Source organism: Amia ocellicauda, chromosome 9, assembly GCF_036373705.1.
Source record: "Amia ocellicauda isolate fAmiCal2 chromosome 9, fAmiCal2.hap1, whole genome shotgun sequence".
Taxonomy (NCBI): Eukaryota; Metazoa; Chordata; class Actinopteri; order Amiiformes; family Amiidae; genus Amia; species Amia ocellicauda.
The window spans coordinates 17,846,853-17,862,958 of NC_089858.1; the positions used below are offsets into that span (position 1 = coordinate 17,846,853).

General features: G+C 45.8%; 1 protein-coding gene across 1 annotated transcript in view; it reads right to left on the reverse strand.

Moving 5' to 3' along the window:
- Nucleotides 1-1,605: 1,605 nt before the first annotated feature.
- ranbp10 (RAN binding protein 10) overlaps nt 1,606-16,106 on the reverse strand; it is a 28,154-nt gene continuing 13,653 nt past the window's right edge. The window contains exons 4-15 of the mRNA XM_066713558.1: nt 11,676-11,843; nt 11,454-11,476; nt 10,636-10,820; nt 10,088-10,200; nt 9,428-9,536; nt 8,381-8,529; nt 8,073-8,265; nt 7,234-7,373; nt 6,772-6,917; nt 6,480-6,591; nt 5,700-5,841; nt 1,606-5,385 (exon numbers count right to left, since the gene is read on the reverse strand). Coding sequence (XP_066569655.1) covers nt 5,711-5,841; nt 6,480-6,591; nt 6,772-6,917; nt 7,234-7,373; nt 8,073-8,265; nt 8,381-8,529; nt 9,428-9,536; nt 10,088-10,200; nt 10,636-10,820; nt 11,454-11,476; nt 11,676-11,843 — 1,469 coding nt within the window. The 3' untranslated portion in view covers nt 1,606-5,385; nt 5,700-5,710. The remainder of the gene's footprint in view (nt 5,386-5,699; nt 5,842-6,479; nt 6,592-6,771; nt 6,918-7,233; nt 7,374-8,072; nt 8,266-8,380; nt 8,530-9,427; nt 9,537-10,087; nt 10,201-10,635; nt 10,821-11,453; nt 11,477-11,675; nt 11,844-16,106) is intronic.

Below are 16,106 nucleotides of genomic sequence, written 5' to 3' on the forward strand. Positions count from 1 at the left end.
GACAAGGGCCAAATTGTGATGGCTAGACGACTGGGTCAGAGCATCTCCAAAACTGCAGCTCTTGTGGGGTGTTCCCGGTCTGCAGTGGTCAGTACCTATCAAAAGTGGTCCAAGGAAGGAGAAGCGGTGAACATGCGACAGGGTCATGGGCGGCCAAGGCTCATTGATGCACGTGGGGAGCGAAGGCTGGCCTGTGTGGTCCGATCCAACAGATGGAGCTCAAATTGCTGAAAAAGTGAATGCTGGTTCTGATAGAAAGGTGTCAGAACACACAGTGCATCGCAGTTTGTTGCGTATGGGGCTGCGTAGCCACAGACCACTCAGGGTGCCCATGCTGACCCCTGTCCATTGCCGGAAGTGCCTACAATGTGCATGTGAGCATCAGAACTGGACCACGGAGCGATGGAAGAAGGTGGCCTGGTCTGATGAATCACGAGTTCAAGGTGTTGACAAATTCCCCAGATCTCAATCCAATCGGGCATCTGTGGGATGTGCTGGACAAACAAGTCCGATCCATGGAGGCCCCACCTCGCAACTTACAGGACTTAAAGGATCTGCTGCTAACGTCTTGGTGCCAGATACCACAGCACACCTTCAGAGGTCAGGGCTGTTTTGATGGCAAAAGGGGGACCTACACAATATTAGGCAGGTGGTCATAATGTTATGGCTAATTGGTGTATGCTGCCTCTTGGGCAGGTCGGCATTTTAAATGACTACTTGTTCTCAATGCCCATACCTGGTTAAATAGGTTTGAATTTGAATTATTACTTATTTCTATTAATAAATAAATTACAAAATATCTGTTTTTATTTTGACAAAATGGGAAAGGAGTATACATGCTGTTAATTCAACACATATCTCCACAAATCTGCCTCCATGGCATACCAGTTCAGTTTACTCACATGTGGCAGCACACATGGTTAGATCAGTCTTCTGATCAATCCTGGCCCATAACCAGGCCGGTACTGACTTACACAGTGTGGAGTAGAGATGACATCAGCACAGGTCAGAGGTTGCCATTGAGGTGAGCTAATGACAGAAGGAAGAACTGGTTGCCTGTATCTCTTTTGGGCTACCAGATTCAAACCCATAGTCACTGGGCCAGCTGATCCACTCATCTGTACATTTTAATTTCCTGTTTTAGTATAGAAATGACAGTTTTGTTTCTTGGTTTGAGTATTTTTATCCAAGACCTTAAGGTGGTCTTTTGTATTCATCAAAATGTATAAATTAAATATCAGCTAAATGTTGAGCATTGGATTTATGACAGTGCACCGCCAACCCCCATACAAGAGTTGTAATCTGTTTATTGGACATGTTAAACAATGGGTTTATCTCATGCTTCAGGCTGGTCTGTCTTTACAACAACTGAGCGACAATATCTGTGGGCTGATCAGTGGATGCATCAGCAATGGCTTTAACTGGACTGTAGTTCTATATGTTGTTGGAAGGAAATTAGTACCAGGAGAGAGGTAGGGATAATACTCACTGACTAGCCTGCGTTACAGTAAAACTCAGTTTCATTAGGACACAGACAGGGCGTGGGGTTTAAGACAAAGACAGTAGGTCTAGTACAAATGAAATAATGCACAACGGGACACAATATAATTTGCACATGGATGTGTATTTTAATAAAAATAATTCTGTCAAAATACAACAGAATACAATATTTGTCTTTACCATATTTTCCAGTACATAGTTTTTTTTTCCCATTTTTTTTTAAATCTTTTTTTTGTTTGTTTTGTTTGTTTTAAAGGTTTTCAAAGGTTCATGCTAAGTAGAGGGTAACTTATTTCACAAATACTAAGATCAAACTCCAAAAAATAATAAAATAATAAAAAAAAAAAAAAAAAAAAAATTGTGCACAGCTTGCTATGTTTTGTCAATCTAATTCCATCCTTCAATTCCCTGGGGTATCATTTGAAGTGTGTGTCACTTTAAAAAGAAATGTCAGAAAAATTAAAATGAAAAGTAGTTCTCTTACAAATTGTGATCACAAAGGAAAAGACTACTGGAAGGGATCTGTCCGTGCCATGCTCTAGAAACCCAGAGGCATTGTAGGTATGGAGAAGTATACTTACACTGTTAGAGCAACATTTATTTTAATATCCAACTTAGAAGACAAGCGAGAGAACTATCCCTACGCAGTAACCTAACCAGAAGCAAAAGGTTTCCAATTCCCATCTCCCTTTAATTTAATCTCACAAATTTCTCCACTTTCAATACTGGTTTTAAACACTACCCCCTTCCCTCCCCCCAAAAAACATAATCTAACCAAGTAAGTTATGAACGCAGGATTCTTCCATACTTTATTAGTGCAGGATATATATATATATATATATCTCACACACACACACACACACACAAACATATATACATATACACACATCACACTCTAGTTAAACCGGTTTTGATAAACCCAGTGCTTTGTGTATGGTTGAGCGATTCCCAAGCCAGAGCCCCAACGTGCTCCCTGGGATTACTGCACTGGAGATCCTACGAACGTCCGTTTATGAGGCAGGCAGCTACTTGTTGGCAGTGACGCAGTTACAATCAGTAAGTGGGAGCCTGGGAGGCAGGTCAGCTCACTATTGTCAGCCCCTGTCCCTTTGCTGGGTGTCTTCAACACTCTGCCTCTCTATGGGTATCTGCAAACCCCCAAGTCCCCACACGGCTTTTGAACATGATACACAAATGAAAATGTAACCATAATACTACTACAGAACAAAATTTAAAATAAAAAAAATAAAATAGGCCTTAGCAAACATTTCTGGTTAGGTTTTGACAAGAGTGAGGTAAAATGAAGACACCGCTTTGCAGACAAGCGGCCTGAAAAAAGAAAAATAATAAAATCGGACAAAATGGCATTCATCCGAACTCTACAGAGCTACATTCCACAAACGGTGATGTCATTCTTACTGGCCTGTTGCAACTCTGGCAGCTATGACGATAGTTCAGTTAATAACGTTTGATGAACACAGAACAAAAGAAGAGTAAAGAGGAAAACAAAACACCACATTTTGTAGCCACTGGTTCCACAGTGGCCAGGTCAAAGGTTAACACGTTAGTTCAAATTTGTTTGTCTTCGCCACTTTCATACAGGCCAGCTCTTGCAGGTCATGCTTTCAGGTCCTATGGATCTGGCTGGCATGCTGTAAGTGGGAGGCTAAGGCTACTCAAGACAAGGCTGGTGGGGTAGTGGAAAATGTTCCTAACGGGGATCTGTGACCATGCTGGAGGGGTGGATGGCTGGAAAGAAAGAGACATGCACATGAGGGAGAGGGAGAGAAATGTCTATTCTGAAAAAGAGAAGACTCCTGCAGATGCATTGATCCTACCGGGAACGGGTCCTCCACTCACAGAAGCACAGGGAGGAGCCACAGTGTTTACAAGGGAAAAGAGGGAGAGCATGCAAGTTTTATTCCACATGGACCCTGTTGCTTCAGGTGTGTGTGTGTGTCAAAGTGGGTAAACCAGGATATTGGTTCTAACACAGCTGTTCTTTACACACGTCCTACAGACTAGGTACTGTACACTCCATGCCAAAAAATATGACGCTTAAAACGTCACACACGTTCAGGCAGGCACACACACACACATTGCTAAGGGAGTGGAACAGGGAGAAACATGGTATAGCTTTATAGTTGTTGTTGTTTTTGTTTTTTTTTAACTCCTTTACTCCCAACCCCCCTCCCACCCCTCTTTCCACAGGCTCAGAAAATGTACTGGAGAAATCAGAACAGTCACAACTAAAACAATCAAAACCTGATTTTCACAGTTCTCAAAGCAGTGATTTTTGGTATGCTCTTCTCCTGGGACTAATACATTACTGTTAACACACCACTCTTTTAAAAGGGGAATAAAAAATAAAATTAACCCCCCCCCCCCCAAAAAAAAAAAAAGAGGCCTAGGGCACTGAAAGATGTTTCAGGAAGTGCAGGAAAGCACCGCCCCCGGCCCTGTGTGCTGTGCGCCACAGATCACATAGCGAGCACCATGTGGACACAGATGTCCCCCAGTGGGGCAACGCTGGTAAACCAAGCCTATCCAATTAAGACTTACTTCCCAGCACGAGGCCAGGTCAAAGGAGGGAGTCTCTCTAGGTCTTACTACATTTGAGTGATAGGTTAAGGAAAGAACGCCATTTAACTCATGAAATCCTAGCGTTTTATTTTATTAGTTTTTGTTGGCTTGTGTTGCTTAGATAGATGAGAAACACAGAGACTAGAACTTTGCAACTCTAGACACCCAACCTGCCAGTGATGACAGACTATCTGGGCCCACACTCTCACACAAGCTCCTGCCTTAAGCGGTGAATTGTTAAGATTTGGCAGCTTTGTCACACTGACCAAGCAAGGGGGCTACCAAGCAAATTACTTTAACAAATGGGAGTTCAATTTCAGTCTAATTCAGTTCCTTATATTTATGTACACTGGCTGGTGCTACAAAACTATTCTTATACCATAGGGGTCTGCAAACTCCTTTCCCCATTGCATCAATACAAGGTGAATATGGTGGATTTACGGTGGTGTGACCAGACTAAAGAGCCTCAAAAGCCACTCTTCAGATTAACAAAGCAAAAAAAAAAAAAAAAAAAAAATGCAAATAAAGCATCTTTATTCTTAACCTGCCTGGACGCTCATGTGACTGCGTGATATTTAGCGAGCTAATTCACAATGAATGGACTACTGCTCCCTACTTTATGGTGACAAGCTGAACAACTTTCATGATCTGAGCTGGTGTTTTGTGGAATGCTAGATGTCGAATACAGCAGGCAAGCCAGTAGCATGCATATTTACTGAAGCTCTTTTTTTTTTCTTCCCCTCCTACCCCCCAGAGGAACCCTCAACGCAGCACTTTGAGGTCCTCAAATCTAAAGGTTAGGAAATAACAAATTAAAATCTTACTCAAGCATGGATATTATAGAATCACTGCTGGTAAAACAAAATAACTTTCTTCCACAGTCCATGCTAAAATAATATGCATTATATACCTGAGTTCTGAGAAACAAAAGTATTTTGTTTAATTACAATGTATACCGCATTATTATATATATTTTTAATATGGCATACAGAAGTTTAAAATGTTATCCAGGGATGCATCTCCACCCTTAAAAACAAAGGAACTAGATTTTCAAGATGAGCACAACTAATGACAAAATAAAAACTAAAAGTTACTAGATAAACAGAATAATAATTAAGTATCTTTAAATAGTGTCACACAATCTGTATTTGATAATACTAAATTAAAAAAAAGAAGCCTTTGTCTTTGTTGTATTCGTCTCCTCCAAATGCCTCCACCAACAGGAAAACAGCACACAAATCCAAACTCATGCTCCCCTCAATCTCATTGGCCACCATCAGGAAAGTCCTCTCCTTACAATGCCTGAGAAAGATAAAAATAAATAAATATGAATTGAGCTTAGTGTCATAACTATTTGCAAGAATCAGCTGGGGAAGCAGTGACAAGGTGCAATACCACTCACAAACAACAGGGGGCAACAGATGCAGAAATGTAGCAAGAAAAAAACAAAAAAGAAAAAAAACAGGCCTTCCATTGAGGAGGAAAAAACATGCACTGCTGTAAATGCGTCGTCTTGCCACAAAAGTAGGGTGTTTTTTTGTTTTTCCCCTGCCTGTAGTGTTGGGGGGGGATCACTAGCAGCCATAGCAGCTGCATGTGGTGGCAGGGCAGCTCACCTCCGCGGTGGCTAGTGCAAGAAGTTGTCGACCCTGGCGAAGGAGCAGGAGCCAGAGCGCACACGGGCCATCAGCTGAACACACTCGGTGGCCTGACCAAGAGCCAGCATCAGGGGTGGCTGCTTTGGCAGGTTCTGCGACTCTGGAGGGGGGAGACACAGGAGAGAGGGTGAGACTCAGGGAGTGCTGCTCAGGACTAGCCCGAGCCACCTAGATAGGAACTCTTGTACATCGTAAAGCTAGGGACATTAATGTGACGCACAACTAGAAACCTCTGAAAGACAGGTGTGTGTTGTTCAAACACTGCTGACATAATATAGAGAGGGATTTCCAGCTGTGGGAGAGGTGATTGAGATGTGTGACAAGCTTAGTCTATAGAGTGGGCCGCGTGGTGCATGCTTAGCAAAAATTCCTCATATCCTATATATTCACAGCAATCACTGGAAACCCGGCTCCACCAGGCAGACCCTTACTAGACATCCTGAAATCTTTCAAAGACATGTCTGTGTTAATTTCCTCCTTTTTTATTGCCTCCTCTCTCGGGACAATTTGAGATGGGTGAGGTCAATCCCCACTCTGCCATCAGTGTGCAGCCGGCTCACTGACGCAGCATTATATTAAGACACAGCCAGGCAGAGTTTGAATAAAGATGTTTTTTTTTTTGTTCACCCCCCCGAATACGATTTACTATAATGTCTAGCAGTTTTCCAAGAGTACACTATTCTCAAACAAAAAAAGTTATTGGCCAGTGTAGCTCTGTGTTTGTCTCCCATCTCTTACCCAGAATGGCGCTGTTGAGAGCGGAGCAGACAGACTCTCTCTGCATAGGGTCCAGCTGCTGGCCCACTGGGCAGTTCCAGGGATCAGAATATGCCAACAGGCTGAACGCGTCCTGAACAAGACAAAAGAGAGCAGTCGGTTTAGCTCTGTGGCGCAAGGGGTGGGGGGGGGGGAGATTAAAAACACTTGAGCAGGAAAACTCTGCAGTAGAAACTAAACCCCCACACACAAGACTGTGCTCACTCACAGACAGGACAGATCGGCCCACCCCCCAAGCTCTGCAGCTCCGTACCTGAAGCATCTTCTTGTGCATGGCATTCTTGCCGTACTCGCGGCACAGCTGCTCGTTGAGGGCCTGTAACTCACGGCCGAACTGGATCATCCTCTCAGTGGCCGCCTGGTTCCCTCCGCACAGCTGCCTGGGGGCACAGGCATCCTCTGCACAGCCCACACCAGGAGGATAAAGGTAAGAGACTAAAGAAGCAGCAGATCAAGTGAACTGACAAGGCATCCGCTGGAAGGTTTTTTTCTTAATCCTTTTTTACCCCCTCCCTCACGGCAGCCTTGGCTCCCGCCCTTGCCTCCTGTCCCCATTGCTCAGCACAACTGGGTCCTATGGGGACCTTGCACCTGCTCCAATCCCTCCATGCTGCTACAGATAAAACTCACAGGCTGCACCGGGCTATATTTTTAGGCCACTGTCAATATTCCACCCTCCAGCAGAGCAGAGTAAAGCCAGAGTAAGGTGACGTACCTGCCACGCCGTTGCCCAGGCTGGACTCATCCGTCTGCAGGATCTCCTCGTGTTTGTAGGTGCCGTTCATGATGCGGGCCGAGGAGTTTTCCAGGACCCCGTTGGTGTAATGCTCCGGCTCGATTTCCATCTCACTGTCACTGGGAATGGAGAGTAACATTTTATTATTATTTACACCCGCCCCCCCAACCTATACTTCTTCACACACTCATTGGCACAGCACACGGCAGCTCAGCCAGTGGCCGCCTTGCCTGGCTGCGTCAGCTTTAATGAGCAGCGCAGCGTGGGTGTCTGTGAAGCTGCATTGTTAAAGAGGTGCCCCTTGACCAGGCTGGAGTCAATCAGTGAATCTGCATTTCCTCCCAACTGGGAGGATGTACTTGATGATAGGGGAGCAGAAACCTCCATGCAGGCCAGGGGTAGCTCACACTACTGCCAGGTAAGTCCTCTACATTTTGTTTTTCACACTGCCAAAGATGCCACAAGGGGGTGCCAATGGCAACAGAGCTAGTTCATCAAATGTTCTCTGCCTCTGGAGTCTGAAATCTCCAAGAGGGGAGGGAGGAACAGAACAGAGCAGAGCAGAACGGCAGCTGCAGTCCTCCAAGACTCTGGTCTTCGGATCCAGCACACAGCGTCTGCCACTAATACCTGCACTGCCCAGTCATACACCGGTAACGTGACCACTTGTATTTACAATGATCTCAATCACACGGGATTTTACATAAAATAAAATATATTTTTTTATATAACCCCATGACAGAAAACCCCACCCATTTGTCTTGTTCTCAGCTCCCCATCTTCTCAGCCCTCACACCCCCCCGGCCCATGGCCTTCACCTGGTCTCCTGGTTGCTGGTGCTGCTGTGGGGCTGGGACTTGGTGGAGTCAGTGGAGTTGGACTCAGAGTAGTTGACTGAGGAAGGGGAGGAAGAAGAGGAGGAGGAGGTGGAGCTGATTCCAGGGTATTTACTGTGGCTCTGCTTGTTCTTCCCGGGTGCTACCCCATTGCTGCAGGTGGGGCTGTCTGCCCCTGAGAGGAAGAAGAAATAGGCAGTCAGACACACAGACACTAAGGTCACTGCACATTTCAAGGGTGTAGGTACTGTGCTGCTGTTCCCGGCAGGGGGGGGGTGGGTGGGCAGTACCTGCGCCGTGGAGGTGAGGGTTGGTGGCTCCATGGCGTGGACTCAGGCTGGGTGAGCCAGGGTAACTGTCCTGGGACTTGGGAGAGCGAGTGCTAAAGCAGCGGACCTCGCTGTCTGTGCCATTCACCATCTCCACAAACTGCCGACACCTGGGGAGGAAAGGGGGGGGGGCAAGACACACGATTATACTGAGATGATCCCACAAACCCACCCCACTGATGTTTGTCTCAATGTTTGTGCAATTGTCTATTCTCACAATTCATATTGGCCCAGGCAAACATGCAAGCTTCCAGGGTCTTTTAATCCTAACATTAACTGGGGAAGCAAGCCACACAAACAAGCTAAATGCCCGGCTGAACGAATCACAGAAGGAGGGAGGACATGTTCTACATGCTCTCGGTGGCAGACTAGTCACTGAGCAACAGGCTTGTACAGGGAGGCGTTCCGTCTTTAGGATACACACTGGCACCGGGCGCAGCTCTAGAGAGAGACAGGCCTTGATCTGACTGGAACATCTGCTGTAATCTTGTGGCTGGGAAACACTCCGCCCTGGTCTGGCACGGAGCTGCAGCCTTGCACTGTGCTGCGCTGACTGCGGCGCCTCCCTCCCCTGACCCGAGGGCTCCACACAGCAGCCCTCGCTCACACGCTCACTAAACCGACTAGAAACGAAGGAGAGTCAGCCACGGCCACCTGCTACGGAGTGGGTATTGTTTTGCTTGTTCATGAAACAAAGTAAAATTTCAATACAAAACAGACTAATTAATAAGTCCCTGTCAAGACTATGAGGAGTGAGGACTGAGGACCAGCTAGTCTGCTTCATTTCCATGTATTGTCCTGGCTGTGAAAGTCCCTTTGTAAGCAGCAAACCCTCACACACCGTTTATTTTAGTACAACCTAGTTTTTGGCAGTGTGTGGGCATCTGTGTGGTGGATTTCCCTGTAGATGAGTGCACATTTCCACACCACATTCTCCTGCACCCGTGTACAAAATTTCATATCCCTCCATCATCCCTTAATAGATATTTTTGGGTCCTTGGCACTTACTTTAACATGAAGAGTAAATTAGGATTGTGTTCTAGGAGTCCGGGGTACAGCTGCTGTGTCGCCTCGATGGCTTCTCCAACCCTGCCTGCTAAAACTAACTTCTGTATTCCTGAAAACACAGAGGACAGAAACACACAGGCGGGTCAGTAACAGGCAGCGGCACAGAGGCGCGGGACTGGCAGTGCTCTGTCCCCCCACAACAGAGAGACCGTCAGGTGGAAGAGTATGCAAGCGGTGACTGGGCCTGTGTGGGGTGACATCACTTTGCAGCCTGACATGGATGCCCCTGAGCTCACACTGTCACATCATTAAGCACAGATTGTCTCTCCTTATAATCATCTTTAAGAAATATTAAAATAATTATGTCAAATATATCAATAAATACATTTTATAAAAAAACAAAAAAAAAAAAAAAACAGTAAACTATTCTAGACACGAGTCATTTCAACTTTAAATTAAAACTTAAAACACCTCCCTCCCCATCTTTTCCCCAAACTATAGCAGAACTGTTGCCCTATAGTGAGCGGTGTGATCTTTTACCTAGTGCTCACACACACTCCCAGCTAGCTGCCAGGCAACACAGAAGCAGGCTATCTGTCAGATCGGGCACTGCCAGCGGAGGTCAGTGCGTGTGTCTGCAGTGCTGTGTGGGAGGCTTACTCTGTCTGTTCTTTATTGAGGCTTGTTCCTCCTGGATCATGGTTTCTGTTGCCCGGGCAAAGGCTGTTGCTGTGGCACAGTACCCATGATGCACCAGGTAGCTAGACACCATACTGGGAGAAGAGCAACAGCAGTCAATAGAACCAGTGAGAAGCAGGTTGAAATGGAAGAAATGTGTTGCATTTGAACAAATGAAAGCACAATCCCTCCCCGCCATCCCCTGTATGTTGGGCAAATGCATCTCTATGCTGGATTCATAATTTCTGAGCATAATGCCTAGAGAGTATATTTCAATCTACAGAACGCAAACTCACTTCAAAACTCACTACAAGCCATCTTCCCCACCCCCCCAAAGCATTCTTCACATATAGATTTCATAATGCGTGGAATAGTCTGCATTACTAATCTAGAATGACATTTAATGGGCTGGTGATCCACAGAGACTGATAGCCTGGGCTAGCTGTAATTTGAGAGAAGTAAGGGACGGAAGCCCCGTCTGTGATGTGTAGCTGCCCAGGGAGGAATCGGGAGTGAGGGGTGGCTCTCACTTCTGCAGCACAGCCTGCCACTCCCCAAGGCGCTCGCCGATGGGGAAGCGTGCGATCATGCCATGGATCTTGGCTCTCCACTCGCTCATGTAGTCCTCGATGTCAAACACAAACGGCTGCTGCCCGAAGTTGGCATCCACGATCTCCCCAGGAGTCTGCAGGCCTACGGTTGGGTAAAGGTTGGGCTGTTGGGGGGGAGGGGACAGGATCAGTCAGTTATAAAACATTAAAGAAAAACGACCCGAGCCTAAATTGGATCCCCCTCCCTGTCCCCACTGCAAAGCAATGCGCATCCATTATAATTATCAGCCTTATTGCACATGTTTAAGGCAATTACTTAAGGGTGGCTTGATGATAATTGTAAGTGGCAGGCAACATAATGTCCTCTTTGCTTTGCAGATTAAATGCACTGCACGCCTGGACGTCTATAAGTATCCCTGGGAGGTGCTACAGAGCACAAAAGCACTGTATCTATTATTAAGACTACGGTGCTGAAGTTGAGCCATGACAATGTTAAGTCTAATTGGTGTCTCTCTCAGCGCAGGTGTGCTACTGTGTGTCTGGGCTCTCCTCCTACCGGTCATGTGTCAACAACAATGCCAGGGAACCCTCACAACTTTTTGAGTTGAGAGTTTTGGTGGTGTCCCGAGGCTGAAACAACAACAACAAAACTAGTAGAGTGCATTTAGTTTTTTTTTGTTGGTAAAAGTTCTCTCAGGAAAGAAAAATCGATCAGGCATAAATAAATCCTATTCAGATAAGCAGAGGAAAAATGCAGGAGGACACACTGAAAGTGTCAGCGCGTGCGCAATACTTACAGGAAGGTCGGTGAAAGCTATACCTGCAAAACAAACGAGACAAACAGCGTGAGTGGGCATGGCCTGCTACATACGGTCAGTCTTCAGACAATACTGGCTCAAGCAAAAAAAAAAACACACAGGGTTTGATGGCTTTAAAAACGCAACAAAACTAAAAAACTATTTTATGTTGGAATAGCTGCAAAAATGAGATGTGGTGGAGCCTGCCAGCCCATGACCCACCTAGACTGTGCCCATTCTTGGTGTAGAAACAGGTGTTGTTGATGAGGTTAACACAGCAGCCAATCACATCACCCGTTGTGAATGTGGGGCCATACGGCTGCCCAGTTCCTGAGGAGCAGAAGGAGTGCCCGTCATCGCCGTGGTAACCATACGAGTGTTTATCCCATCCTGCAGGAGCAAAGGGGGGGGGGGGAATTGAAAAAAATTAATTTGGCACCTTCAGTAAAAAGGTACTTTGGTACCAGATAAAAGCAAGTAGACATGATTAATTGAATGTCTCCAGCAGCCATCCATCACATGGTCCCTTAAACACACAGGCAGGGCAGGCGAGGAGACTCTACAGAGGAAGGAGCCTAACAGGGCCCAGTCTTGGGGAAAGAAAAACTGGGGAGTGAAAGGGACCCATTTTAATCCAGAAACCCAAATGAAAAAGGGTGAAATAAAATGTGTATATCAACATTAAATACAATACATAAGTCTGTCCCTTCCTCAGCTGCCGGCACTCAAAACTCAACGGCAGGTTTGCTGAGCCAAGGCTTAAGCAAGAGTCCTCAGCAACAAGTGACCACTGAAGGCCCCCTGTGTGCTGGCCACCTCACTGCCAGACAGAGCGGCCACAGCACAGCTTTCCCCCAGCGCACCAAGAGGATTGAACAGGATTCCTCTGCACAGAGGATTAAAAATAAAAACGCCACGAACAGACACGAGCGGGCCCGGGTACGCTTAGGTGGACAGTCACAGAGAAACAATTAGTTAGTTACTGACATCTGCTCATTAACCACCAGGCCCTGTTAAATAAGACGGCTCTGTTCTGCCCAGAGGCCCTCTCGAGTGCTGACAATGGACTGTTCAGACGGACAGTGCCTGGTCAGGCCAGCCCAGAGAGCAGCTGAGTGTCTGCTGGGACCTGTGCCAGAGAGTTTACCCCGCCTGTTTAATATTTCTACAGGAGGGCGTCGCTGCTCCCAGCCAGACAGGCCCCAATCCTGCTCACTGCGGAGTGTCGCGTTACACCATCGCTATACAAACAGGCCACAACTAAATATATCCCCTGACCAAATTGTTCTCCTCCAGCACTCAGTGCAGCCCCAGTGTGCACAGCGCAGGAGAGCCGGGGCACTGCGAGGAGCTGAAGCCTGGCCTCCAGCATTTCCACAAGCTCCCTCTCCTGTTACAGCCCTGACAGCAGCCCTGCTCCACTCGCTCGTCCAGAGTCTCCTGATTGGTTATGTCACTGAACACACAAACATTAGAGCACAGCACAGCACAAAGCATAGTGCGCCTGTGTGGGCCTGGCTGGGAACAGATGTGTTCGAGACTTCTACAGAGCTACAGATCAGCACATTCAGGAGAAAAAAGGAAGTGCAATGAAATCCAGCGGACATTGCTCAGGCATCGCAAAAGGCTTTACAGGCGCTGCCAGATAGATACGACCTCAGTCCATCACCCTGGCTTCTGACAAGCGTAGCTCAGCCGAGACTGAGAGGTCTGAGCATGTGGGGAGCGTCACGGCAACACACATCAAAGCACGGTAGGGTCCTGAAAGATGCTTGACCGCAACACTGAATCAAACTGAATAGCTCTCGCAGTCAGGAAAAAAACAAAAAACAAAAAAAAAACGACTCAGATGTAGAACAGATGAAGAGCCCTGGCCAGTACAGACCCAACTCCATGAAGTCGGAATACTGTAATAAAAACCAAAAGAAACGAGAAACAAACCAAAATAAATAAATGTCTGCTCTTATAGAATTGGGATGAATCTGAGTACGGGGCATTAGAGAAATTAATCGCTACAGTATTATGGCCTGTGAGATTGTCCTTAAAGCTCTGAGCAACAAAATGTAGTTTCTGTTCCTACGAATGAAATCAGGCAGCCTCTATCTTAGGATACATGGTCAGCAGCCACTGACAGCAGATGGAAAACATCAGTGTCGGCAAAAATACACAATATAACAGAAGGCCATGCTGGAATCGTCCCACTAATATTTCCCCCACTTTCTCTCTGCTAGGGCAGTATGTATTTTGCCCTTTCAAAACTGCATTACTATTATGAAGAAAAAATAAACTAAACACTCTAATGTCCAAACTAGATTATTCTCACAAACAATACCTGCCCGTACCTGAAACCCCCCTGCAACACACAGCAAAAAGACCTGGGGGGAGGGGGTATAAAACCCAGGTGTATATTGCTCTTGAATCAGGCTGTGTTAGAGGCTCAGAAATGCAGTCACTTGTTCCCCTGTGCCCCCAGGCCCTATCACAGCATCTGTGTCTTGGTCTGCCATCTGCATGGACTCCTGCCTTTCTCCGTCTCCTAGACACCGTTCACACTTATTAGCCCGGCTTTTTTTTTTTTTTTTTTTGAGACCCCGATCACATTTATGGTTTTTGGAGGCCTAAGTGCGTTCACATATGTAGGCGAAAAGGAGCCCTACACGAAATGCATGCCAGGAATAAACAAATCTACTCAAACAAACCAGTTACGCATGACATTAGGTCTACTTACAGGTGTACAGAGAGGGAAAAAAGTATTTGATCCCCTGCTGATTTTGTACGTTTGCCCACTGACAAAGAAATGATCAGTCTATAATTTTAATGGTAGGTGTATTTTAACAGTGAGAGACAGAATAACAAAAAAATCCAGAAAAACGCATTTCAAAAAAGTTTTAAATTGATTTGCATGTTAATGAGGGAAATAAGTATTTGATCCCCTATCAATCAGCAAGATTTCTGGCTCCCAGTTGTCTTTTATACAGGTAACAAGCTGAGATTAGGAGCACTCTCTTAAAGGGAGTGCTCCTAATCTCAGCTCGTTACCTGTATAAAAGACACCTGTCCACAGAAGCAATCAATCAATCAGATTCCAAACTCTCCACCATGGCCAAGACCAAAGAGCTGTCCAAGGATGTCAGGGACAAGATTGTAGACCTACACAAGGCTGGAATGGGCTACAAGACCATCGCCAAGCAGCTTGTTGAGAAGGTGACAACAGTTGGTGCGATTATTCGCAAATGGAAGAAACACAAAATAACTGTCAGTCTCCCTCGGTCTGGGGCTCCATGCAAGATCTCACCTCGTGGAGTTTCAATGATCATGAGAACGGTGAGGAATCAGCCCAGAACTACACGGGAGGATCTTGTTAATGATCTCAAAGCAGCTGGGACCATAGTCACCAAGAAAACAATTGGTAACACACTACGCCGTGAAGGACTGAAATCCTGCAGCGCCCGCAAGGCCCCCCTGCTCAAGAAAGCACATGTACAGGCCCGTCTGAAGTTTGCCAATGAACATCTGAATGATTCAGAGGAGAACTGGGTGAAAGTGTTGTGGTCAGATGAGACAAAAATCAAGCTCTTTGGCATCAACTCAACTCGCCGTGTTTGGAGGAGGAGGAATGACCCCAAAAACACCATCCCCACCATCAAACATGGAGGTGGAAACATTATGCTTTGGGGGTGTTTTTCTGCTAAGGGGACAGGACAACTGCACCGCATCAAAGGGACGATGGATGGGGCCATGTACCGTCAAATCTTGGGTGAGAACCTCCTTCCCTCAGCCAGGGCATTGAAAATGGGTCGTGGATGGGTATTCCAGCATGACAATGACCCAAAACACACAGCCAAGGCAACAAAGGAGTGGCTCAAGAAGAAGCACATTAAGGTCCTGGAGGGGCCTAGCCAGTCTTCAGACCTTAATCCCATAGAAAATCTGTGGAGGGAGCTGAAGGTTCGAGTTGCCAAACGTCAGCCTCGAAACCTTAATGACTTGGAGAGGATCTGCAAAGAGGAGTGGGACAAAATCCCTCCTGAGATGTGTGCAAACCTGGTGGCCAACTGCAAGAAACATGTGACCTCTGTGATTGCCAACAAGGGTTTTGCCACCAAGTACTAAGTCGAAGGGGTCAAATACTTATTTCCCTCATTAACAAGCAAATCAATTTATAACTTTTTTGAAATGCTTTTTCTGAATTTTTTTGTTGTTATTCTGTCTCTCACTGTTAAAATACACCTACCATTAAAATTATAGACTGATCATTTCTTTGTCAGTGGGCAAACGTACAAAATCAGCAGGGGATCAAATACTTTTTTCCCCTCACTGTATGCGATGTATTTCTAATCACATCTAATTAATATTGATATATATAAGCTATTGATCGGTTCTATATTTTCTTTGAAAGTCATCTTAACCCTTTGCAGCCGAAGCTTTCTAATATAATGTAAAAATGTGCTGGTTCAATGGGGAATCTAATTCATATATTTCCCTTTTCAAATGTCTATCTTCGGTTCTGCAAGTCTAAAAGTGCTGTTATACAATTCACCTGAAAGCGAAGCACATGATTTAGTAGGACATCTACATTAAATCACAAGAAATCGTATCCTTAGTATGCAATCGTATGCTTCGAAAGAAGGCTTCTGTGATCACTTCTATAGT